At 46.1% G+C, this 23,794-nt stretch overlaps 3 protein-coding genes across 5 annotated transcripts; 1 reads left to right on the top strand and 2 right to left on the bottom strand.

The window, feature by feature from the left end:
* Positions 1 to 4,700: 4,700 nt before the first annotated feature.
* Positions 4,701 to 11,659, bottom strand: LOC120902063 (zinc transporter ZIP10). The gene is made up of 5 exons (XM_040310540.1): positions 10,466 to 11,659; positions 9,442 to 9,967; positions 6,015 to 6,311; positions 5,107 to 5,919; positions 4,701 to 5,032 (listed from the first exon to the last, which is right to left on the bottom strand). Exons 1-5 carry the CDS (start codon positions 10,724 to 10,726, stop codon positions 4,785 to 4,787), a joined length of 2,145 nt encoding a protein of 714 aa, XP_040166474.1. The 5' UTR covers positions 10,727 to 11,659; the 3' UTR covers positions 4,701 to 4,784.
* A 3,666-nt stretch (positions 11,660 to 15,325) lies between these two features.
* Positions 15,326 to 20,881, top strand: LOC120902004. Of its 3 annotated transcripts, XR_005739361.1 has the most exons (3): positions 18,306 to 18,421; positions 18,518 to 18,869; positions 19,789 to 20,881. XR_005739361.1 is itself a non-coding variant. In XM_040310424.1 (2 exons), exons 1-2 carry the CDS (start codon positions 15,579 to 15,581, stop codon positions 19,824 to 19,826), a joined length of 369 nt encoding a protein of 122 aa, XP_040166358.1. In that variant the 5' UTR covers positions 15,326 to 15,578; the 3' UTR covers positions 19,827 to 20,881. The 3 variants fall into 3 exon arrangements, 2 of the variants coding, with proteins under 2 accessions (XP_040166358.1, XP_040166359.1); XM_040310424.1 differs by lacking the exons at positions 18,306 to 18,421; positions 18,518 to 18,869 and adding an exon at positions 15,326 to 15,909; XM_040310425.1 differs by lacking the exons at positions 18,306 to 18,421; positions 18,518 to 18,869 and adding an exon at positions 15,328 to 15,827.
* On the bottom strand, positions 16,155 to 21,211 carry LOC120902003 (Y+L amino acid transporter 2). The gene is made up of 7 exons (XM_040310423.1): positions 20,876 to 21,211; positions 18,525 to 18,743; positions 18,161 to 18,431; positions 17,952 to 18,072; positions 17,676 to 17,879; positions 17,456 to 17,605; positions 16,155 to 17,373 (listed from the first exon to the last, which is right to left on the bottom strand). Exons 1-7 carry the CDS (start codon positions 21,183 to 21,185, stop codon positions 17,137 to 17,139), a joined length of 1,512 nt encoding a protein of 503 aa, XP_040166357.1. The 5' UTR covers positions 21,186 to 21,211; the 3' UTR covers positions 16,155 to 17,136.
* Positions 21,212 to 23,794: the final 2,583 nt, after the last annotated feature.

The raw sequence follows: 23,794 nt of genomic DNA, 5'->3' as shown, positions 1-23,794 counted from the left end.
GCCAAGCGTGTGTGTTATTTACACCGCACAGAACACAAATACCAGCAGCGTAATGTAATGCCGCGTGGCGCACCGCCGAAGTGCGCAATGTGGTGTCACCAGCGCATGTATTACTGCTCCACTGAAAGCCGGTATCGCACCAGATTTCTGCCCTGTGCGTGTGTGTGTTATTGTCACAGCACACTCGTTCGTCATTTTTTCGTTTTTTCGCTTGAGCCACTCGATTTCGTTCTTCGTTGATTTTGGCAGCGCACGAGGATTTCGGCTTCAACTTCCAACAACAACAACAGAGGGAGCTCGTGGATACTCACGAAGGGAAAATCACTCAAATTAGAGCGAGAGACAGATAGAAAAACGAAAGGTCAATATAAAATCTTCGGCTTTTGACTGTTGGGCGAAGCAAACCCGAAGCCGAAGCAAACCCGAAGCCGAAGCGAACGGGGGTCTGCGCGAACCTTCGTTTAATTAGTCCCCTCCCCCTTTTTTGGCAGGATTTCTTTCCGAAATGATACAGTGCACACCATTATATTATCGTAATTCGATTTATTGAATATCGAACCAACATATAATACAAAAAAAAACACAACACTTGCACAACAATCACTGCACTTAATTCTAAATCAACGCACATAATTTAAAAAAAAAAACACTTTTTACACTCGCACAGTAAAAAAAAAAACAAATTCAGCACAGCACTTTCTGCTCCTCATCGCTGTTGCTCCTGGTTTTTCTCGCTGCTCTGTACGGGCCACTGCTCCAACACTACGACACAGCCACAGGTTTTTGTTGTCTCCGTTCGCCGTCAAACACACATGAAATGGAAAAAAAATGATATTAATTAGAAGGGGGGATGTTGGTTGATAATTTTAATCACTTTTACTTACCTCAAATTAAACAAAACTCCATTTTTTACGGGGTTTATCCGCCAAGCGCTGAAACACCACACAAGCACCAACCTCACTCAACTGAAAGTGAAGCCTACTGCGTGAATGTGTGTATGCGCTTCTGCCAAGCCAACCGCGCCGTACTGCGTGTGTAGCCAAGTACGTGTGTGTGTATATTTGCACCACTGGACACAGAACACAAATCTCATCGCACACCAGAGCGTGTGTCGCCAAGTGTATGCATGTGTGTATTTGCACCACTGAATTCTGAACGTCCACCGCACCGCACCACACAGCGTGTATCGCCAAGTGCGTGGCTGTGTGTAGTATCACCGTGGACTGCAGAAAACTACCTGCACTAGAACAGAGCGCTGGTGTGGCCAAATGTGTGCATGTGTGTACTTGATCCACTGAAAGCCGGTATCGTACCAGATTTCGGGTGTCGCCTTGTGCGTGTGTGTGTTATTGTCACAGCACACTCGTTCGTCATTTTTTTCGTTTTTTCGCTTGAGCCACTCGATTTCGTTCTTCGTTGATTTTGGCAGCGCACGAGGGGATTTCGGCTTCAACTTCCAACAACAACAACCACACGAGGGAGCTCGTGGATACTCACGAAGGGAAAATCACTCAAATTAGAGCGAGAGACAGATAGAAAAAACGAAAGGTCAATATAAAATCTTCGGCTTTTGACTGTTGGGCGAAGCAAACCCGAAGCCGAAGCAAACCCGAAGCCGAAGCAAAGCCCGAACGGGGGTCTGCGCGAACCTTCGTTTAATTAGTCCCCTCCCCCTTTTTTGGCAGGATTTCTTTCCGAAATGATACAGTGCACACCATTATATTATCGTAATTCGATTTATTGAATATCGAACCAACATATAATACAAAAAAAAACACAACACTTGCACAACAATCACTGCACTTAATTCTAAATCAACGCACATAATTTAAAAAAAAAAAACACTTTTTACACTCGCACAGTAAAAAAAAAAACAAATTCAGCACAGCACTTTCTGCTCCTCATCGCTGTTGCTCCTGGTTTTTCTCGCTGCTCTGTACGGGCCACTGCTCCAACACTACGACACAGCCACAGGTTTTTGTTGTCTCCGTTCGCCGTCAAACACACATGAAATGGAAAAAAAATGATATTAATTAGAAGGGGGGATGTTGGTTGATAATTTTAATCACTTTTACTTACCTCAAATTAAACAAAACTCCATTTTTTACGGGGTTTATCCGCCAAGCGCTGAAACACCACACAAGCACCAACCTCACTCAACTGAAAGTGAAGCCTACTGCGTGAATGTGTGTATGCGCTTCTGCCAAGCCAACCGCGCCGTACTGCGTGTGTAGCCAAGTACGTGTGTGTGTATATTTGCACCACTGGACACAGAACACAAATCTCATCGCACACCAGAGCGTGTGTCGCCAAGTGTATGCATGTGTGTATTTGCACCACTGAATTCTGAACGTCCACCGCACCGCACCACACAGCGTGTATCGCCAAGTGCGTGGCTGTGTGTAGTATCACCGTGGACTGCAGAAAACTACCTGCACTAGAACAGAGCGCTGGTGTGGCCAAATGTGTGCATGTGTGTACTTGCTCCACTGAAAGCCGGTATCGCACCAGATTTCGGGTGTCGCCTTGTGCGTGTGTGTTATTCTCACAGCACACTCGTTCATCATTTTTTCGTTCTTTCGCTTGAGCCACTCGATTTCGTTCTTCGCTGATTTTGGCAGCGCACGAGGGGGTTTCGGCTTCAACTTCCAATAACAACAACCACACGAGGAGGCTCGGGGACACTCATCAGGGGAAAATCGCTCAAATTAGAGCGAGAGACAGATAGAAAAAGTGAAAGGTCAATATAAAATCTTCGGCTTTTGACTGTTGGGTGATTTTGGCAGGGCACGAAGGGGTTTCGGTTTCAAATTCCAACAACAACAACCACACGAGGAGGCTCGGGGACACTCATCAGGGGAAAATCGCTCAAATTAGAGCGAGAGACAGATAGAAAAAGTGAAAGGTCAATATAAAATCTTCGGCTTTTGACTGTTGGGTAATTACTCCAAAACGAAATCGAAAGAACGCGCTAAATATATTAACAAAAGATTTGATGATTTGTTTATGCACAAAATTTAAAATCATGTGAGTAAGAGTTCTAATCTCACGTAAATTGTCCATGTGGCTCGTAGATAATGACGAATTAATGTGAAAATTGAAAAAAATAATGCTTTCTTCATTTTTATCATCAAAAATGTCGAAAACACAATGAATTTTAGAATAAATTCACGGAATAACACAAAATAACACACTTTAATCCATGTTTTAATGTTAAATAAGAACTCGCGAAGTCCAAAATATATTTTTAAAGAATGTTTAATCGAAAAATGGGGTAGATAAATTATATGAACAAATTTAATAAATGTAAACAAAGTTTGAATCCTGGGGACCTTACGTCAAGTGACGTATTGTCAAAATGCACTAGAGTCCACCACCTGATATTTTTAAATCCACCTTGGCCACAACAACTGCGCTTAGGTAATGGTCTGTGCTTTTGCGCACGTTTCGTGAAATGTATTTTCGTTCTATCGTTCGTTTTGCTGTTCAGGAAAGCCCTTAAAATTCTTCCAAAAATATGTTATCGAAATTAAAACAGTTTTTACATGATTTAATCTACAAAATCGAATTCTGAAACTGTGCCTATCATCATTATTGAGGCGACAAATACCACACCATAGCCTCACAAAGCGCCGTATGTCAAAAGCATCTGTCCATTTTGCCCCACATGAAGCATTTTTGTTATTTTTTTGTTACATTAGTAAAAATACGCATTCAATCGCCTTGCTTTCTTCAGACAGATTGTTTAGAAATATCATATCTTTAAAAATATATCATGCAAAACTTCAACGCATCCCTGTGACACTGGTTGAAGCTTATTTTAGAAGTGACAAAAATTATATCAATATGCTTCTAAACCTTATTTTGCATTTTTTATTTGTTATTTGTTATGTAAGGGTTATGAAACTTACATGGTGTTTATAGAACACTCTAATGAATACATTTTGATCATTGGAAAGTATCTTTGTAGTCAAATAATGCTTAAATACAAGGTGCCCATTTTGCCCTACATGCCCATTTTGCCCCGCTTTGCTCTAATTGGTAAAAAGGGTAAACAGTACTTATAACCCAGGTTGCGTGCAAGTACTAAACTTGCATGCAAAATGACAAAAAAATTTCGCCGTGAGTGGGAAATAGGGCACGATCAAATGAAGTTGTTTTTAAATTTTATTGATTTATCATTATAAAATACGTTTGATTTCATAAAGTACGCAACAGAAGAACATTTTGAAGTTATTAAAGTGAAAACAAATAGAAGAGCTTTAAAAGATTATAAATTAAGAGATTTAAATAATCGAAGAGTTGAAACGAGCGAGGAAAAGTTGAAGAATTGAAACCTACTAGAGCCGAAGAATGATAGAGATTAAGATTGAAAAAAAAACAAACTATCAAGAAAAAGCTTAAGCATCTAAAACATTCAACGTGCTGTACCTGGCGTACTGTTCGCGAGACGGTCGTTAGGGCCAGATTAAAGAGCCGAAGCCATCGGAAAAATGTGCTGCAATAACGGTAGATAATCATTGTCATTTCAGTGCGGTGTTGTAAGTCATCAATATGCCAAACGGTATGAACAACTAGATAGAATAGAATCATAATACAGTTTGTACAATGTGTGCTACCAGAATAGCAGCACTTGAAATTGTCCTACCCAAAGTAAGTGGTTGGTAAGTGCGACATTTGCACATCAACATTCCATTCGCTAGGATTCTATAAAAAAAGTACACTTTATTGCGTCTAAACACTACTTAAACTTAACACTGATATCTTACACAATCAGGCGCTGCTCAATCGAACAGCATCTGGAGCGCGCTCTCATTCAGCGCAATCAGCAACATAATCACAGCTCCCAGGGCTAGCCCCGCCAGCTGGATCAGTATCACCTTCAGCTTTTGGTCGCTTCGCGCCACATCGTTGCGCATCTCCGGCACCAGATCGGACAGCGCGATGTACAGGAAGGTGCCAGCCGTTCCCGCGTAGATCCAGCCTACGACCGACTCGTGCAGTCCCGTCAGCAGCAAACCCAGTGCCATGCCTGGAAGAAAGTACGGCTCATTAGTGTGTGTGTGTCCTTCCACTGTGGAGTTTGAAGTTACGTGCGCCACCCACCGACAAAGCTGAGAATCGAAGATACGATGTTGAGAAATATTGCCCTCCTAATGCTGACGCCGGTCTGCAGCAGCAGCGCAAAGTCGCCAAGCTCGTGCGGCAGCTCGTGGCACAGGATGGCGAACGAGGTGGCCAGCCCCGTGACCGGATCCACCGCGAAGGCCGCCCCGATCGCCAGCCCATCCGTAATGTTGTGCAGCCCATCGCCCAGTACGACCATGAACGCGACCGCTGCCATCGGTTTGCGGGCGCTCTTCTTCTGCAGCATCGTTTTCGCCTCCTTATCCTTCGCCCCGTCCGTCAGATCCAGCTCGATGTCATCGCCCCGGTGCGGGTGATGGTGATGCTGCTGCTGCTGGTGATTGTTTTGCTGAGCTGCCGGCCTAGGCTCGACGCGATTCGAGCTCTGCGAATGCGCATGTGAATGGCCATGGTGGTGATGATGATGGTCGTCGGCGCCTCCCTCCCGAAACAGGGGCAATATCATCTCCAAGCTGTACATGAAGAATGCCGTCCCGAAGGCACACAAACACAGCCACATCGCCCTCTGTTCGGCCGCATGATCATGCCCACCATGATCATCGTGAGGCTCGCCGTGATGATGTTCATGGTCGCCCTCGTCCCCGCCGTGCGGGAGCAGTGCGTGGGGCAGCAGATGCATCAGCGCATCGCCGCAAAGCGTCCCCACGCCGAGCGCGATCAGGAAGCGCAGTATATCGTCATAAGCGATGGATTTCGCTAGCGGTACCATCGCTACTCCTACCAGTCCGCAGAGCGAGATGATCAGCACGCAGGCAGTGGCATAAATCCATGCTGTAAAGGTAGGTGACCAATAAAAAAAAACAACAAAGATGACGTTTAGAAGCCCAACTCGCTCGAAGGAACGGATCTCCAACGCTCGTACAAACCTTGCGAGAATGCTTTCCGCTCCCGGTGCGGGTTGCTCTCCTTCTGGAGCTTCTGCGAGCAGGCCCGCTGGTCGAGCTGCACCAAAAAGGCCGGACAGAGATCCTTAAACTCGGACGGCGTTATCTCGATCCGTGCATCCGGATCTATCTCCTCCACATCAGGTGCGCTCGATCCGTGGGCATTGTGGTTGTGCGACGGTAGTGATCGCGTCTTGCGATAGTGCTGATGTTTGGCAAGCAGCGGTTCCTCCATCACCAGATGGACGATCGACATCGGGGACAGACAGAACGGAACATCTAAATCATGGCAAAGCAAGATATTGTTATCGAAAGGCATACAAAACACAAATCCGCTAGTATTTAGGAGGATAAGGGCATCTGCGAGACACGGAACTTCTTGTTATCGTAAACTGTTTAAGGAAGTAAATGTCGCAGTGGCATTTGCCGGCCTGGGATTTGCATGTGTAAATATGTTTTAGTTTATTGTGCTGCCTTTCCTCTAACAACGGTATCCCCCCCCCTCGCTGGTTGCGGAGGTCGCAAATGTAGCGACCTTGAGCGCTCGGTTGATCTTCCCTTTGGGCGCAAGGAAGGCACCTCCTTGCCTGCTCGCGCTGGGTGGTGAAATCGGTTCAGCTGAAGCAGCGTTATGAATCGTTTAAATTCAACTAAAACCTGTTTGTAGCGCAAACAAAACGGACAACAGCAGCAAATGGCACAACACAAAATTAAGTTCCGCTTTGGCAGTGGGAGTGTTTTGTAACAATCCACTCCGGTCTGGCAAAATGGTTGCAACTATGACATTTAACCATGTGCGTTTCCGTTTTGTTGCCTGTTTTTGTATTTTTGTTGTTAAAATAAAAGAAAACAACTCCATTAGAATGAAAGTGGATCGCAACATTCTTGACCGGTGTGTGTGTGTGTGTGTGTGTGTGTGTGTGTGTGTGTGTGTGTGTGTGTGTGTGTGTGTGTGTGTGTGTGGCTTGCAAAAATCGTGAAATGGGAAAATAATGACCGAGCGAAGACTTGAATGAGCGGCAGTGAGAGGAATTCCCCTTTCCGCCTTGTTTACACCGAGATTGTGACGTGCTGCGGCCGTTGGCAAACGGTTTTACCGCAAACGCCACATTAAATCATTAAACCGGTTTGTAAACCTGATCGCTAGAAGGGCGGCCATCCTCTCGGCACGTCTCTGATACATCTTCTTCAAACTTCGATGGGCTCGGGTGGAGAATTCGCAACACCCTGTTGACAACAGGGTCGGCTCGAAAGGGAAGCGGGCAGAGTTCAGCTATCTCCGCCTAAGAGAGAGATAGAGGGAATTCTTTATTGCCCTTTTTGTATCCGTGCCTAGCGGGGACATAAACAAATGATACAATTGCACCGTGGGCGAGGGACTTAAATGCTAGTCAAGCGAGTAGAGGATTGCTTTCTGCGCGAGAAGTCACATTCAAGGCATACAAACATTATATTGTGGGGTTTTTTTGTTTAGAATGAACTCTCTCATCCCGAAAGCAGCGAGCAAAAAAAAATCCCCCATTTTGGCCCGACAAATCGAGATGTTCGTGTGCTGCATGTCGATTAAATCTACTCCCCGTAGTCCCACTCCACACCTCACTCCTCAACAACGGGTGTGGTTTTGCATGGTCAATAGGAAACATTCTTCTTTCCCCTGTGCGGACGGTCAGGAATGTGGATTCGTGCTCAAGAATGTGTAGCCGACAACAGACGCCAGCAGCTGCAGAAATCTGCGCAGTCTTAAACGCCTAACAACTCTCCACGAGCCAGTGTACGCGGGCGTCTCGAGTTGGGGCTGGACACAAACCAACACTGAACATCTATTGCCCAAAAGAGAAAGAGAAAGCTAGCCAGAAAAGAAAGCAGGCGCAGGGGGATAGCCAATCAGCATCCCCTCCTTTCACGGGTGCCAGGAATCGACAACCCCAAAACCGATCGAATTCCCGTTCGCTTCCCCGTTCACTGAACTTTGAGTTGCGTTGCGCTAGGTTGCGGTTAGGCTCTCTAACTCAAAGTGCAGCATTTCGTCAGCTCAATATGGCAGGAGCAGCTCCGTCCCGTACAATGTAGCTTATGATTTTTTTTTATTATTATTAAACAAACAGAGCCCGTCGTGCTGGCAATTAAGATATCGTTCCGCCGGATTCCATCCAAAACAGAACAAGCTCCACACAACAAATGAATAAATAAAAAGCACACACAAACACCGAAATAAATCTGCTAATCAACCATGCCAACATCACTCATCCCTCCCATCCCTCAGCAGCGGTGCAGTGGATGGAGACGGGTGAGGTGGATTGGAAAAAAAAGTCTCAGAGCACTCTTGCGGCTGCTACTGTCCGACACTCGAGAAGTGACGGGATGACCGAGCTTATCTTGGCTGTTTGTATAAACAAGCGACTACGATACGTGCCCCGTACCGGGGCATAGTTGGTCCGATTTGTCCGCCCATATGCTATCTGTATCTGTATCTGTTCTAGTGATGGGTAAATGGTTGGCAAAAAATCCGGAGTCAACTCCGATCCGACATTAATAATTTCGGAACCCACTCTAGAAGGTAGATCCGCTTAGCACTATCTGGAGTCGTCTGGAATCTTTCAGAGTCGTTCGGAGTCGTTCGGAGTTGTCCGAAGTTATCCGGAGTCGTTGGGAGTCGTCCGGAGTTGTCCCGAGTCGTCCAGAGTTGTCCAGAATCTTTCGGAGTATCGGGCGACGTCTGGAGTCAACTATAATCGGACTACGGACGATTCCGGACGACTTCAGACCACTCCAGACGACTCTGGATGACTCCGACTCCTGACGACTTTGGACAACTGCAAACGACTCTGGACGACTCCGGGCGATTCTGGATGACTCCGGACGACTCCAGGCGACTCTGGACGATTCCGACTCCGGACGACTTCGGACAATTCCGAAAGACGCCGGACTACTCCAGATGACTCTGGACTACTACGACTCTGGACGACTCCGACTCCGGGCGGAACTAGTGTTTCCCATTTTGCCAGGGTCGAAATCGGTCTTACAATAGTCGAAGTTGGATCAGAGTCGTTGGTGTGCCTCAAAGAGCACATCACTAATCTGTTCATCACGGCAACGGTGTAGGTGGAGTACGACCGGTGCGCAACATTGATCGCGATCTTTCACATGCCCCTCTGACGCTAAAGTACCGTCAATTGACAGCGAACTCGCCCGGTCTTAATCATGCGCACACCGCGATGGCACACAAAAACATACATTGTCCCGCCCGGTGACCTAAATACCAGCGTTCCTTATCCGTCATTAAGCTCAGGTCCGGTGCTGGGTTGTTTCATTCCTAAGTCCCTTTTCCCCAGCCACCCTCCCCCCACCCCGACCCTCCCATCATTTTTCCTAAGCCAAAGCAAACCAATTACCAGGCCCGTTAACTTACTCTTGTTACGCGGATGGCGATGGCGCGGATCGTGCATGTCTTTGAAGATAATTTCCTGCCACACGTGATCGTCCGCCTCGTCGGTGGGTGGGTTCCGATCCTGGACCAGCGTCGTGGCGGCGGCGGCGGCACCACCGTACGGGCCGGCCGTACTGTTTGTACCGTTTACGGCCTGGCGCGAGTCGGCTGTGGTCGTCTCGCCGGCACTCACCGCACTGCCGCGCCCATGGTCCTGCTGTTCCTCCTCCGGCCGGTGCCGGTGTCGACGGTCGGTGGAGGTCACTGTAGCGGTCGCGAACGTTATCACCGGCGGTTCCGGTGTCTCATGCTCTTCCGCGTGATGATCGTCGTGCAGATGCTGGTGTTGGTCATGCTGTCCGTGCTCGGTGCGCCCCATCCCGCCGACGCCATCGTACACGTCGTAGTCGCCGAAATCGTACCCATCCGGGCGATGCTCCTTCAGTGTGTGCGAACCGGTGAAATCTAGCCCGCCGAGCCCGAGGCTGTGCATCAGATGCTCCAAACCCTGCGGAAGGAGGACGCACGGAGATGAGCGATGAGTGATTATTGCCGTGATAAGTGGGCGGGAAGGAGAGGTACTATAAACGCTGTCACGCTGTTTGTGCGCGCTAGACAAACATTAGATAGCAGTATGTGTGTGTGTGTGTGTCAAGAGGGAAGATCTTTACCGCGCGGCACGAATATGTTTTGTGAGTGTTATGACGCCACTGTTTGCCGCAGTATTATAGCCGTTTGTTTGGAATGTTGGAATGAAATGTCTTATCCCATCTCAAGCCTTTTGCAAAAGCATTTAAAGAACTTCGGAGCTGTTCTCGGCTGTTCTACACGATCTGCGCTCTGGTGATGAAAGAAACGAGTTGTGAGCAAAACCTATCCAACTTAACAACAACACACACACACACAAAACAACAGCTCACTTTAATGATACCCTGCGGTGCCCAAGGGCGCACCACAATTCAAAAGGTACGGCGCGGCACCTTTCGAAATTTGGCTCGCAACTCACCTCGAACGAGATCACTCCCTTGCTGCCGTACTTGTTGAACAGATATTTCAGAAACTTGTTTTCACTGTCGGCTGCGGCCGGTGCTGGTGCTGCCGCTGGCATTGGCGAGGCAGCGGTGGTGCTGGTGATGGTGACGACCGGTGAGTCAACCTCCCCTGCCACCACGGCACGGTTGATGATCAGGTTGGACGAGACGATCAGCAGCTGCAACAGCACCACCGTAAGTCGAGCACCGAAGAAGAATTTCTGCAACGACGCCATCTTCACGCTGTGGCTTTTCGAGAACACCTGGTTTGAGGCAACCTGTTGCCTCTACTCGCACACCTTCTAAAGGTCAACCGAGGCTACTAAAGGGAATAACTGAGAGGAGTGGTCGCTCACGCATCGACCGACATTCCGAACACGCGCTACCCTTCACTTAGAGTACTGTGTTTTTTTTGCGCAGAAACCCTGCTGCAAAAGCCTACAGGCAACTGTTGCACCAAAACTCCGAAAACGGTGGAATTCCAATTCCAAAGCACCACACCAAACAACCAAACAGTGAACAATCGCTCAATCGTGTGTTGTCACTTTCAAGCGGTTCGTTTCCCGCGTGCAAGCGTATCCAAACGAAGGGTATTTCCCTTTTGTTCTTCGTGCCAGGGTTTGTTCGTCTCCCAACGCTACACTACACTTCCGGACGCGGCACTATACCCACGGCGGGGTAGAGATAAATGAGAACAAGAGAGAGAGAGAGAGAGACACACAACGACGGTACACAGAGCGGACACTAAAAATAGAGCAAACGGGGCTGGAGGACAGGGCACTTCTTCGGCACTGCTGCTCTCAACACTCTGATTATTGATATAAACAAATAAACCGAACGGTGCCGTTTTCGGTGGAGCTTTTCGTCCCCTGCTCCGAAACGCACGACACAGCACGACGTCTCACACGTACGCTTTTCCACTGCTGGTTTGGCTTTGTTTGCTCGGCCCTTGCGTTTCATCAGCCCTTGAACGAATTACAAGTGTCCATGCCTTCCAATTTCAGCACTTTTAACCTGCCAGCGAATAGAGAGACGCTACGATCGTGCCGGCGACATGCTTGAGACTGAGTGAATGAACGGAGCGAATGCGCGGGATAAACCATCAACCAGCCACCAAAGGTAGTTTGGTACGTGTGTGTGTGTGTGTGTGTATGTGTACCGTTGTCCACTACCCCACCCAACCGACTCGCACACAGTGATGCAGGGTGACAATTTAAATGCCGTCCGTCCGCTCATGGCACACCTGAGAGTTTACCGGAGCTCCGTAGAGAGAGCTACTAGAAAGAGCGCACAAGCGCGTGAGCGAACTGCTGAGTGCAAGATCAGCAGCGCGAGAGCTTTCGCTGTGGTAGATGAGTGCGGGCGATCTCTCGCGCAGCTTCCAGCTCCCCGGCGCTCACCTATCTCTCTCTCTCTATCGCGCGCGCAACCGTCGCGACACCTGTGTAAGTTCAGAGAGAGAGAGAGAGAGAGAGAAAGAGTGCGCAACAGGGCAAGACCCGACGGACCGTGTTGCCAGTGTGATGATCTGATCTGCTCTTCTTTTCGGTGTCCATCCATCTTTCGCTCACCCAGCATGGCTCGGTGTGCAAATTGCCCCTTTTTTTTGGTGTTGTCGCAATTATGTTGTTGTTTGGTTTGAGAAGGGGGGTGCAAAATTGCTGAAACGGTGGTGAAACTGGTTTTAGCGCTTTGCTTTGGGTGTAGCTTCCCGACGGTGGAGCAATTTTGCTTGCCTTTTGAGTGAACGAAAACAGCAATACAGGAAGCGCCTACCGAAGCAAGGCTGTGCAAAAGAGGTAAACGAAGAAAATAACATTTCAACGGCCGGGGTTCACCGAAAAAGCACAATTCAAACGGGGAGGAAAAAGTGTTGCTTGTTTGTAGCAAGCTGTTATGGCACATAATTCTGATTGATTGAAATGCTACAAAAACATACAACTTCCAACACGTTTGCTTGATGTGTACCATTTTCAGTAATATTTAAATTGGCCTCCATTTACAGAAACTACAGCCTGTGACGATGGTCGTGTGCGAATGTCGCTACCGAAAAAAAAAACAAAGCTACACAATGCTAATGATCGGAGCAGCCTTTAGGCCTTGCCACAGAACAAAAACAACCGCTCGGTAGAAAGGGGCTATGCCCCAGCAACCTCAGCCTGCCGGGATCATCTCCGTGGACAGAATCTTTCGTCGCCTGTCGCGCCCGTCGCATCATCGCGTGTGATAGAATGGTGATTCTTGCTTATCATACTTTGCCGCCACTACCGAACGGCCAACGCATGAGTTGAAGGTTTGTTTTGTGTATCTGTGCTACCGGCCCAACCGGTAGCGTGTCTTTGAAACCGCACTAAAAGGCACCGTTGCTGTGCTCGTGTCGGAAAGTCTTGCCTCGACAGAGCAACAGAGTAGTGCCTTCGAGCGTAGTTCACTTCAACCAGCGTGCTGCACGCTGGAGCCGTGGGCCGCGTTCGTGACACTGAAAATTGGAGCAAACACTTGAAGGTTGATGGCCAATGGCCGAAGGCAAAAGCCATCCCAACGACCGGTGGGGTTGACTGCAAATTCCCGATTACACTTCGCACTTTGCGGCACATCGGCGTTTCGTCTTATCAACTGCTGCTTCCCTGTGCGCGATATGATTTGATTAAGCCAATTTGATACAATTCCATAAATTCGTTCAGCACACACGAGGTTGAGAGCACACAGCCACGCGCAGTGACCACATTGGAGCAAACCGAAGGAGTGCACCGAGTTCTAGTAACACAAAGAAAATTACGTATGTATTCAATGTCCGCCCACGGCCCATGACCGTGATGGTATGGGAGGTATGGCACAGCACCACGCGTCGCAAAGATCTGACAAGCTGGAGAAACCCCCAACGCATCCCGAATAGGTAGCTCTCTAACTTCCAAAAACTGAAACAAACCCCTCCGTCACTTAGCCACTATGGCAGCGCTCGGTGCGAGACACTGTGCCGATCGACGTCACCGTTTATGTGCTGTGGTGCGGTTCTGCGGATCAGCGCCTGAACAAAATCAGCCAACGCGGTCGCGCAAGTAGGCGTGAATATCAACCGTACCAATCTACCTACCCGTACGGGTGGTGCCGGATGGATTCAATTAGTATTCCGAGCGGACGGTGCGGGCGGACTGGCAAACCGTGTGTGAGTGCGTGGCAGTTGTGGAGGTGTGCTGATGCTTGCCGAGAGCAGTACAGAGCAGTGCCGGGGCACAAATCTGAACTTTTGAATCGGTGCGCTGTTAGCTGGGGTTTGGATAGATGCTGCTGCTGCGGTAATTATGGGCAAAGCTGTGGATGTGGGTTGCGATGGGGTAGATGTTTTGGGGGTGCTGTACGCTTAATTATTACCAATGAGTTCGATGCCACCCCGTGCTAGGGGCCGATAGGGTATTCGGACTCTGTTTACACTACTCGTTCGAAATGCTAGATGATACTTAAAAGGTTGGCAGCCTCTGAGGCACAGAAATTAACGGTAAGTATCGCATTTTTTGTTAACATCAAGCTGCTAAACCTAGTGGTAAAACCAATACGATACAGCTTCAGACAGATCGTAGTCGGACAGATCATTAAGTTGATTCAATGTAGCAATGTTCAATGTAAAAAACGGATCGTTCTGACCAAAAGCCTACCGACATGAAAGTATTAAAATGAGAGGTCGGTCACAGAGACGAGAGGAGACGATAAGGAACGTAAAGAGGAATGGAGTTGCTGAGCGAGGAAACGTTTGGAGACCGGTGATGAACTATGACTGCGCTTGCAAACGAGGACACGGGTGTTAAAAGTTGAATAATTTTTAAAATTAGTATACAGGGTTTCTCTAGCCAGCTCAACAACGGAAACGAACAATTCAATCCCGTAAAATACATTTCAACAATAAAACTGGAAACTCGAATGCTCTGTCATTGGTTGCTCGGTATACGCACGATATTCAGTTGAAAATGTTGAATAGGGATTTTACGGATTTGGAAATTAAGCTTACAGTGTTGAACTGGCTAGAGAAACACTGTAATGATCAATTATAATAAAACATAAATTTAAAGCTGAGCATTCTCTAGACCAGTGATCTCCATCCATTGGTCCGTGGCGTTAACAGAGGTAGTTCGCGAAACAATTGATTTGGTTATATATAAAAGCGTAAAAGCTTATCCATATTGTGCAGTTTTTCCCACAATGAAGATCATGTCTAGAATAAGATTTAGGAATATTTTTGATCATAAAACTTTGAAATAAGTCTACAAACTGTAATCTCTCAATATATGTGGGCCACGGAAAATGCATTTACAAAGCCAAATGGTTCATGATCCAAAAAAGGTTGGAGTGCACTGTTATACGCTGTGTATACACCTCGTTGCTTTTACATCTAGAAGAGAATAGTACCGGGAGACTTTGCTTTGGAAATCGTTAAAAAAGGTGTATCCACATCCTGTTTTAAGATTTTGCAGTGAGACTTTTCATCGTAAAAATGAGCATTTTCATGAGTAGTAGTGTCAGTTACGCCAGAGACGTAGTTGCCCGGAGTTAAAGTCGTCTAAACTCGGGGCCGGAGTCGTCCGAAGTCGGAGCTAGTTGATGTCGGATTCAGAATCGCAGTCGCCTGGAATAGGATGTGGAGGATTTATATCAAACATTTGTTTTGTTTTCCTTGTCCTTTGCTTTACTCTTACTATAGGGCGTCTTACGCATTGAAAAATTCGTACGACCTAGTGCAGCCTCTGAGTGGAGACAAGATGGCTCTAAGCACAAACAAAATAACTATATTTTCCAAATCCCAAACCCCTTGAAGTGAGGGATTGATGTAGTTACTCCTTATGAGTAGGGTTACTACAACCGAAATTTATAGTCAACTTCCTGGCTTAACTTGGAGCGTATTTCCCTGTATCTGAGATTAAATATCTGATAAGATTACTCCACCAAGACTTGCTCAAGTAACGCATTCCCTAAGGTAGTGTTGCAATCTTATCAGCTGCAGGTCCTATTGGCCCTTTCATCGCTAGGCCCTACAAGCTATGCCTCAATTGAACAGTAGCACGCGACCCGTTCACCAAGCACCAACCCGTGGTAAGAATGATGCGTAAACTCTACACCATCTCCAAGATGATCCAGTACGAGCACACGTGGATCGTTGAACCGAGCGCATTCGAAGCACACTGTCCGCGTTGTGAGGTGCTGACCGGTGCTACCAAATGGGAACTCAACTGCTGTACGGACGGTGTGCAAAGTGCAGGCGATTATGCGTATTGTAGCAAGTGTGACGGTCCCTACGTGAAGCTCCTTTCCGACGAGAGTCAAGGTGTGATTATTGCAGTGCATGAGGTAGGTATGGGTCGGAGAGTGTTCCTCGAAAGAGATACATACACGCTGGAGCCGGCTGATAAGCTTTCTTTGATGGTAAAAGGTTCGTGTAACGTTCTCCTATCCACTAACCGTTCGCGACTTACGAGGCGAAGGAAAATTGTGAGCTTTTTTAGCGTTTATGACAACATTTCCATGAACGGCGATGCATAGCAATCGACAGCGTTGTGGAGGACGCTTGTACCGGGCCTAATGTGTGACATTTCTCTTGTTGTGATAATTTCGTCTTTTTCGAACGATTGCAATCGAGTTTTATGTTTGAAACAAACAAACAAAAATTTAATCAGGTGATCTTTTCATTCTTCATTTTATTAATTATTGACGTGTAAATTACAAACATCTTACAAATCGAAATATATTTATTGTATAAAATCCCTTATTCAAATGTAGTCGAATAACAGTCTTGGTTCGTTCTGTTATGTCTTGCTGTGTCTGTGTCTGTGTCTGTGTGTGTGTAAGAGTTTAGGTTTGTGTGTAAATCAGTGTAGATATTCATTGAGCAGCATATCATGGAATATTATTTGAGCACAACAACTCCGGAAAATCCCGTCGCTGGAAGCAATCCCTCAAGGGGACTTTGGAGCAATCAAACTTTTCGCTGTTAACCGTTGCATTCGACCAGCCATTATCAGAAGCGTTCGATTTTGAAGGCAGATTATAAGAGCAGATAAATATGACTTAACTAATCTTCGTAATTCGTTCTCTTTTAGCTCTACAATCTTATAAATTGCTCCCTGCCTATCTAACCTGTACAAACTGTAAATTGACTATTGTAATTTCTATTTCATGCATACTACAGTTAAGGCGTCGTGCGAAAAGCGCTCTAAACTTGAAATCCTCCGTCGTATTGTAGCTTCAAAGTGAAACGATCACACACGCCAATTGCAATAGGCCAACGTTGAGCTTCCGTGTTGCTGTATCAGTTTCTTTACTCATTAGATTAATGTCTTACACCTAAGAAATCGATTCGACACGACAAAACAGTGGAAAGAGCGCTTGAGAGAAGGCAATTACGTTGATTATGGGTTATGTTTTTAGTTTTTTTTTCAATGATGTTGTTGCTGTTGAAGCATATCATTTTAATGTTTTTTGTTTGTTTGTTGTTGCTGTAACTATCCATGCAAAGTATAGTCTCTATATACACAGTACAGATGATATGTGAGCAAGAGGGCGCTATTCGACCGGGCATCGGACTGTCCTTCGTTGAGATTAATGTTTGAGCTTGATACACGGGTGGCTTTGTTTGCGGATGCGCCTAGGCCATCAGATCCTAGTCGAGCTTTTCGCTGTTCGGCATGCATAGGAACAGTTTGGAGCAGAATCGATTGAACGATTGCGACTTTTGGGTCAGCCAGCGCCACGGTTTCCCGATCGTGACGTAGTACACGGGAATGCCCAGCAGTATGACGAGCGTACCGATGCCGACCTCCATCGGCGACTCAAACACCGAGAAGATGACCAAAAATCCAGCCGTCAGTAAGAACACGATCGGAACGATCAGGGACACCTGTATGTGACGACGAAAAGCGAGAGTGAGGGGCATGTTAACTTGGAAGGTTTGAACGCCATGTGGCAGATCTTCCCATTACCTTGATGGGTCGGTGTGCATCGGGAGCCTTCTGCCGTAACCGTAACAGACCGGCGACGGAAATGAAGATGAACAAGATCTCCACGTAGCTGACGTAGTTGATGATCGCAAACACATCGCGAATGAACAGCAGCAGAAGCGTAAGGGCACACTGAAATGAAGAAGGTGAAACGAATTCAAAAAACTGCCCTGTAGAACCGCAGCACTCTGCGATGGCTTACCAGGAACAGCAATGAAGGTATCGGCGTCAGACAGTTAATGTTGATCAGTGAAAGTGCCGCCGGCAGATGTCCGTTTCGGGCGCCCACAAAGAACAGTCGCGACGAGGCAAAGATGGCACCGTTCAGCGAGCCGAAGGTAGAGCACGCCACGAACAGTGGCATCGTCCAGGCCATGAAGCTGAGCATTTTCTCCGCAAATGTAACCTAAAAATTGGGATGGTTCATATCTTAAGTGCAATCTCTCGGCGGTGCCGCGCAAACTGCAGCAATCCTTACCGCGACGGCCTGCGAGGAAAGCATCTCGTCCGGCGGTAGCACCGCAAAGTAGGCGATGTTCGTGATGACATAGATGACAGTGACGACCGGCATGCTGATGCAGATGGCGCGAGGTAAGTTGCTGTAATGAGAAGAAGAGGGGGAAACAATGCAGCACATGCAGGTGTGACGCTTCGATAACAATCAGCAGAGGCAATAAGGGAACATACCGGTAGGGATCTTTCAGCTCCTCCGTGACAAAGTTGAGATAATTCCAGCCCGAGTACGAAAACAGCCCGTTGTAGAAAGCGACCGCAATGAAGCCGGGCTGTATCTTGGAGTTGGCGAACGGGGCCTCGAGCAGCTCCGTGTTGCCACTCATCAGATGCCACGCACCGGCACCGGTAATGACGAGCAGGGCCAACACCTTCATCCCCGTGAACGTCTCCGTCACCCGGGCGACCCATTTCACATTTCGACAGTTGATCGCGGTAAGAAGACCTACAGACCGGTCAAGAGATGGCAAAAAAGGGGAATTAAAATTAAAAAAAAAAAAAACAGGATGACGATAGCGCGAGTTGTAACAGCACTTACAGGTTATAACGGCGGCTAGCAAGCGCACCGACTCGTACGGCGGTTCGCAGGTGGGCCACAGCGGCTGCAGCAGATATTGGGCGAACGTGATCGCGGTAATGGCATTGCCGGCCGGGACGAGAATCAGCAGTGCCACCCAAAGGTACAGGAACGCTGGCAGCGGACCGAACGCTTCACCGATGTACGCGTAATCACCGCCCGACTTGGGAATCATGGTGCCTGGAATTGTGTTTTATGAAGAAAAAAAAAAGGTTGAAGAATGGGAAGTTTTGTTCAGCAAACCGGTTTTAGTAAATGCTGTATCAGGAATGAATTCAAAAAAAAAATACTGAAGACGAATGGCAGGTAATTTGGAAAACCGAGCAGGGTGCAACGAACATAATTTATCCGTGGCTTTATTGCGTTTTTTTGGTTAAGGAATTTAGCGAGGATCGAATTTTTATTTATGTCGTCCGTCTGGCGAATCTTCTTGGAAGATGCGTGTTGGCTCAGCACGTTATCGGATTTTTGTGCTATCATATTTAAATGTGAGGATCCTTCGCGATCTTCTTATTGTTATGGCTTTGAACTTGAAGGTCCGAAGTTATGTTTAGTGTAGTGATCGTTTTAGTCTTTCTACGACTGATTAGTTTCCCCAGAAGCAGGAATATCGACCCAGCAAACGGGATTTAAACCTTATTGCAGAGGCGGATTAAGGGTATCGGGGGCCCTAGGCGGAAAGACGAGTTGAGGCCTCCTGTAAATGGTAAATGTTGTTGTGGCGGGGGGGGGTAGCAGCACTAAACTTGCTGTTGCGAGATTGAATAGTCGGGGGCCCCTTCGATCATCAGTCACAGGGTCTAAAATTTTTGCTGACGGGGGGGGGGGGTGCAAATGATTGCCTTGGGGCCCCAACGGCCATCCTTCCGGGGCCCTTGTTGCTAGTACTTTGTCCATACGGCATACTATAGAATGGCAATCTACGGGGCCCCTAAATCGGCGGGGCCCCATGCGACCGCCTAGTCCGCCTACCGTTAGATCCGCCACTGCCTTATTGTTAGGACTCAAACTTTTAGATGGCTTTATTTCGGCTTTGGTTATACAACTAATCAAATTTCTAAGGATATCTTATAACAGAAATTACCTAATTCCAACTAATTACCTGGTCATTGCAATGAAATTAGGTTCTTGAGCTACGCAACTAATGATTTACCATCGTAACTCGAATATCGCAGCTGTTGTAATATTTAATTCAATACTGTGCGTCTGCTCCCATTGCTTCCAGGTAGTCAGCACCCGTCTTATGAAGCACGACTAAAGTAGCTTGGACTGCAAAAACTCAGCGATAGACGCCTTGTAGCACAACAAATGTTCGTTGGAGGTTTATTAACAGGCAAAAATCAACTGCTCTTCAATACTCCAGCGATTTGAAGTATACTGCTCCAACGGCTCCAACTACGACCCCATTACTTCTATGAGCAGGGCATTTGACCAAGTCCATCAGCTCTTTGATTTTTAATCAAACACTAATGTCATATAAAAAAACGTCTACACTCCAGTCTATGATTAATGTATGTAACCTAAACTAAGTGTTAAATTAGGCAAATTTATCAGGACTTTACTGTCCAATAAATAAAGAATAATAATGTGTATGATTTTGAGCAAACTGGGTGGTCTTTGTATTTTAAATTTGAATTAAATCGGAACGAATTGCTACACAAATAGATGTAAAATTTAGCAAATCGCATATCTCCAATTATAGATCTACTCGAAAATCAAAAGGATTGCAAGTAACAAACTAGAATAGGTAGTAACTAGTGAGATAGTATTGTTAGAGTAACGAAGTACTGGTCGTCGCAATCAAATAATTTAAATTGATAACATTAATTAGTTTCAATAGCATGCAACATACACTATGTACGTTTCTTTACTCGCTAGTTATAGGTAGCGAGTAAACAGTTGCAAAACACTAAAACTAAACGGTCTTTGGGAGAAATTTTAGATTAAAAGTAATAAAGTAATAACAAAAGACAAATATTACTTATTCCACAAACTTTTTTGTAACAAGTTATAAACTTCTAAACAAGTTACCAAAGATTATTCCCATTTATTTTAGTGCTGCGTATAATGAAACCAAACAAAACAGGCTTCAGTCTGGTTCTACCTGACTTGTTTTCGTCAGCATGCACGTTTTCACTCTTATCAGTACATTTATTCCACTACACCTAGCCTCGCTCTGTACGCACGACAACGCCGGTTAGCTGCAGGTGTTGCAGCAGGTTCGTCGACATGCGCACATCAATTGATAACCGCTTGGAACAAAAACCCAGGGTCACATCCGAACATACCCCGCAGTATAGCACGTCACTTACCCAGCTCGGCATAACACAGCGCACCGACCATACTCAGCACACCGGACAGTATCCACACGATGATGGCCACACCGATCGAGCCGGAGTAGAGCAGCACACCCTTGGGCGAGACGAAGATGCCGGCACCGACGATCACGCCCACGATGATCGCCACTCCATCCATCAGGCCAAGCTCCTTCTTCATCTCGATGCCACCGCCGCCGCCAGCGTCGGGGCTTTCGGACGTGCCGGCCACCGCCTTGCCCTCATCACTTTCGCGCCGAAAGCCCTGCTGTACCGGCCGGTTGTCCACATCACCGACTTTGGCCATTTTTGTTTGACGCACTTTTCTGTTTCTTCTTCCTGGTTTTTTTGTTTGTTTGACGTTCACTTACACTATTCACACGATCACGCACACACACACACACACCCAGCACAATTGATAAGGAATGCCGGCGGTCGATATGTTGATAGCACGTTTCAAGATCGACCTGTAACACCAACCACTGGCACCGGACACGGTGCACTACATCCCAACCCGGGGGCAAAAAAAGCTCACCGTGCGGATTTTTGCGTCTTCAAAAAAAAAGGCACCGTTGTGTAAGCTCGCACCGCCGGTCTCAGCGTTCAGTCTTATGGCAGCGAGAGTGTGTTTCGATCGAACGGCACCGGGTTTATGCTGCACGAAGGTAACCGCATGATGCACTCTGGTCTGGGGCTTGGGGCGATCGACTCGACCGGGGCACGATCACTTTGCTACTGCGTTTTTTTTTTAATAATTTTCGGCGTCGTTCCCGAAACCGAAGCGTGCTGACGCAACAACAGTATCGACGTGCGCGGTCTGGCCTGTAACGAAAGCAAACAGCAAGAGGTAAACATGATAAGAACGTGGCGTGGCTGGCAATACTCCTGCGGAGGCTGTGCGGCAGGCAGACGGTGGCGGAACTATACCCCAAGCTTGTAATGAAGTTGCCGGCAATTAATCGTTTTACAAAACTAAACTACACGGATGTTTGGAATCAAACGTTTTCCCCCCTTTTTTTCTGGTACACGAAGATCGGCACCCCGAACACGACACTGAGCGTGATAGGCAGTGGGATTCGGTTTCGATCGGTTGGCACTGCTAAAACTGGTTGTCACCAAGAGCAAAAAGAAACGGAATTCGTAAGTCGCGTTCTGTAACGGTGCTGGTAGGATGAGGATCGTCGTTTGGTTGCTTGTTTTACAACAATTTCTTTTCCCTGTTGCTTGCGGTTTGTAAACGACGTGGAGAATAAACGGGCGAAGTAAACCACAACAGGAAGAGTTCTTAGTGTGTGGTGGACTTACTACCGCACCGGAGAGAGCGTGGTGCTGTTGGAGCTGTACTGTAACTGTGCGTTTGCTTGCAGTTTGTGCGCGAAGCCGTTATTTTATTTTATTGTTTTGGCCGTGTCCAAATGTGAGTTACTGCCGCAACCGTTAACGGCTGCAATTGTAACGGAAGAAAGCGATGAAGCAAGCGAAATAATTAAAAAAAAAACACACACACAATGATAAGAAAGGAGGAAGAGTAATGACATATTTTTTTTGATTTGTTTTAACCCTGAACATTGAAAGGTTTCTGTTTCGACTGGGATTGAGATCGGTTGAGTATATTTCATCTTGTATTCCCTATAATTGTATCACACACTTCAATTAATTAATATTAGAAGAATCAGGTGTAAATCTTTGTAAATGCTATTAACAAATTTGTTTCTCCCATTCGTTACTTTTACACACATCATTCTAAAATTTTGTGCAACAAAAAGCTTTACAAACAAAAAATAAATTAAAAACCAATTAAGGGTATGACCCTGATTAAGTACTATGACCCAACAGCAAATCGATAGTGTTATCAGATTTTGGCATAAGGTTTACTTTTGCTTTTTGCTTTGCTCACCTGAGCACCTGAGAAGTTGAAATTTATTCAACTTTCAATTTCGAATTCAAATAAAAAAAAAACTAGCAAATATCTAAAACATGAGAAGAGTCTTTTCGTTTCAATATATACAGTCCTAGATTAAAGATTTAAATTAAATTACTCACAATTCACTTGAACGCTGTTAATTTTTTTAATTGTGAAATAAGTTTTCCACATTTCTTTGGTTTTTAATGTTAGAATTACTAGCAACACGACCTGAACGTTCATCCCGAGTACGAAAATAACAGGTAAACTACTGGGATTTTGCCACGAGCAAATACACTGCGACCAGTCAAAATGACTGATAGTTACTAAATACACAATTTCCAGTCGCTGGATTACGTTTTAATGATTTCTGGGTCGTCATAAAAAGTTAATTAATGGGCGTTTGATTGAATATCATTTACATTACGTATTTACAGTTTTATTAAGAATTTTATATTAGCTACATTGCCAGAATTGATTAACACAAAAATAGAATCATTAAACAAAACGGTCAGGACACTACTGTTCAACAATTTTTTTTTAATTGCAGCCATTCAAAAGTGAGAGGTAGTTATAATGACATTGCATTTTTTGACAGTGGCGAACAATTGTATCGACCTCAAACAAAGAAGAAGGCACCTAGGCTTATTTTGAAAGATTTCTAGAGTTTGTATACACATACAAATATTGGTAATGGGTATGAATGGGTATACAGGTGCCATGTATAGCGCCTTAAGCTATGCAATGCATAGAATTTGGCAGCATAGAATGATTATTTTTTTCTATTCCTTAACCAGACATAGGCACAAATCATACTATTTCTAATTATCATTCCCGAAGTTTTCGCTAATCGCGAGAAACGACTGTCCGTACAGTTATGATAGGCACTGTAGTACTTCTGTTCTACAAGCAGATGTTACATGCTCTAATTCAATCTTAATTATTGATTTTTAGTTCAACCATGGTCTTACTTGGAATTTGGAGCTATCAAAATAGCTTGAAAATAGTTTGTG

Source organism: Anopheles arabiensis, chromosome 3, assembly GCF_016920715.1.
Source record: "Anopheles arabiensis isolate DONGOLA chromosome 3, AaraD3, whole genome shotgun sequence".
Lineage (NCBI taxonomy): Eukaryota > Metazoa > Arthropoda > Insecta > Diptera > Culicidae > Anopheles > Anopheles arabiensis.
Note: the sequence above shows the minus strand (reverse complement) of the source record. Positions and strands in the feature narration are given on the sequence as shown.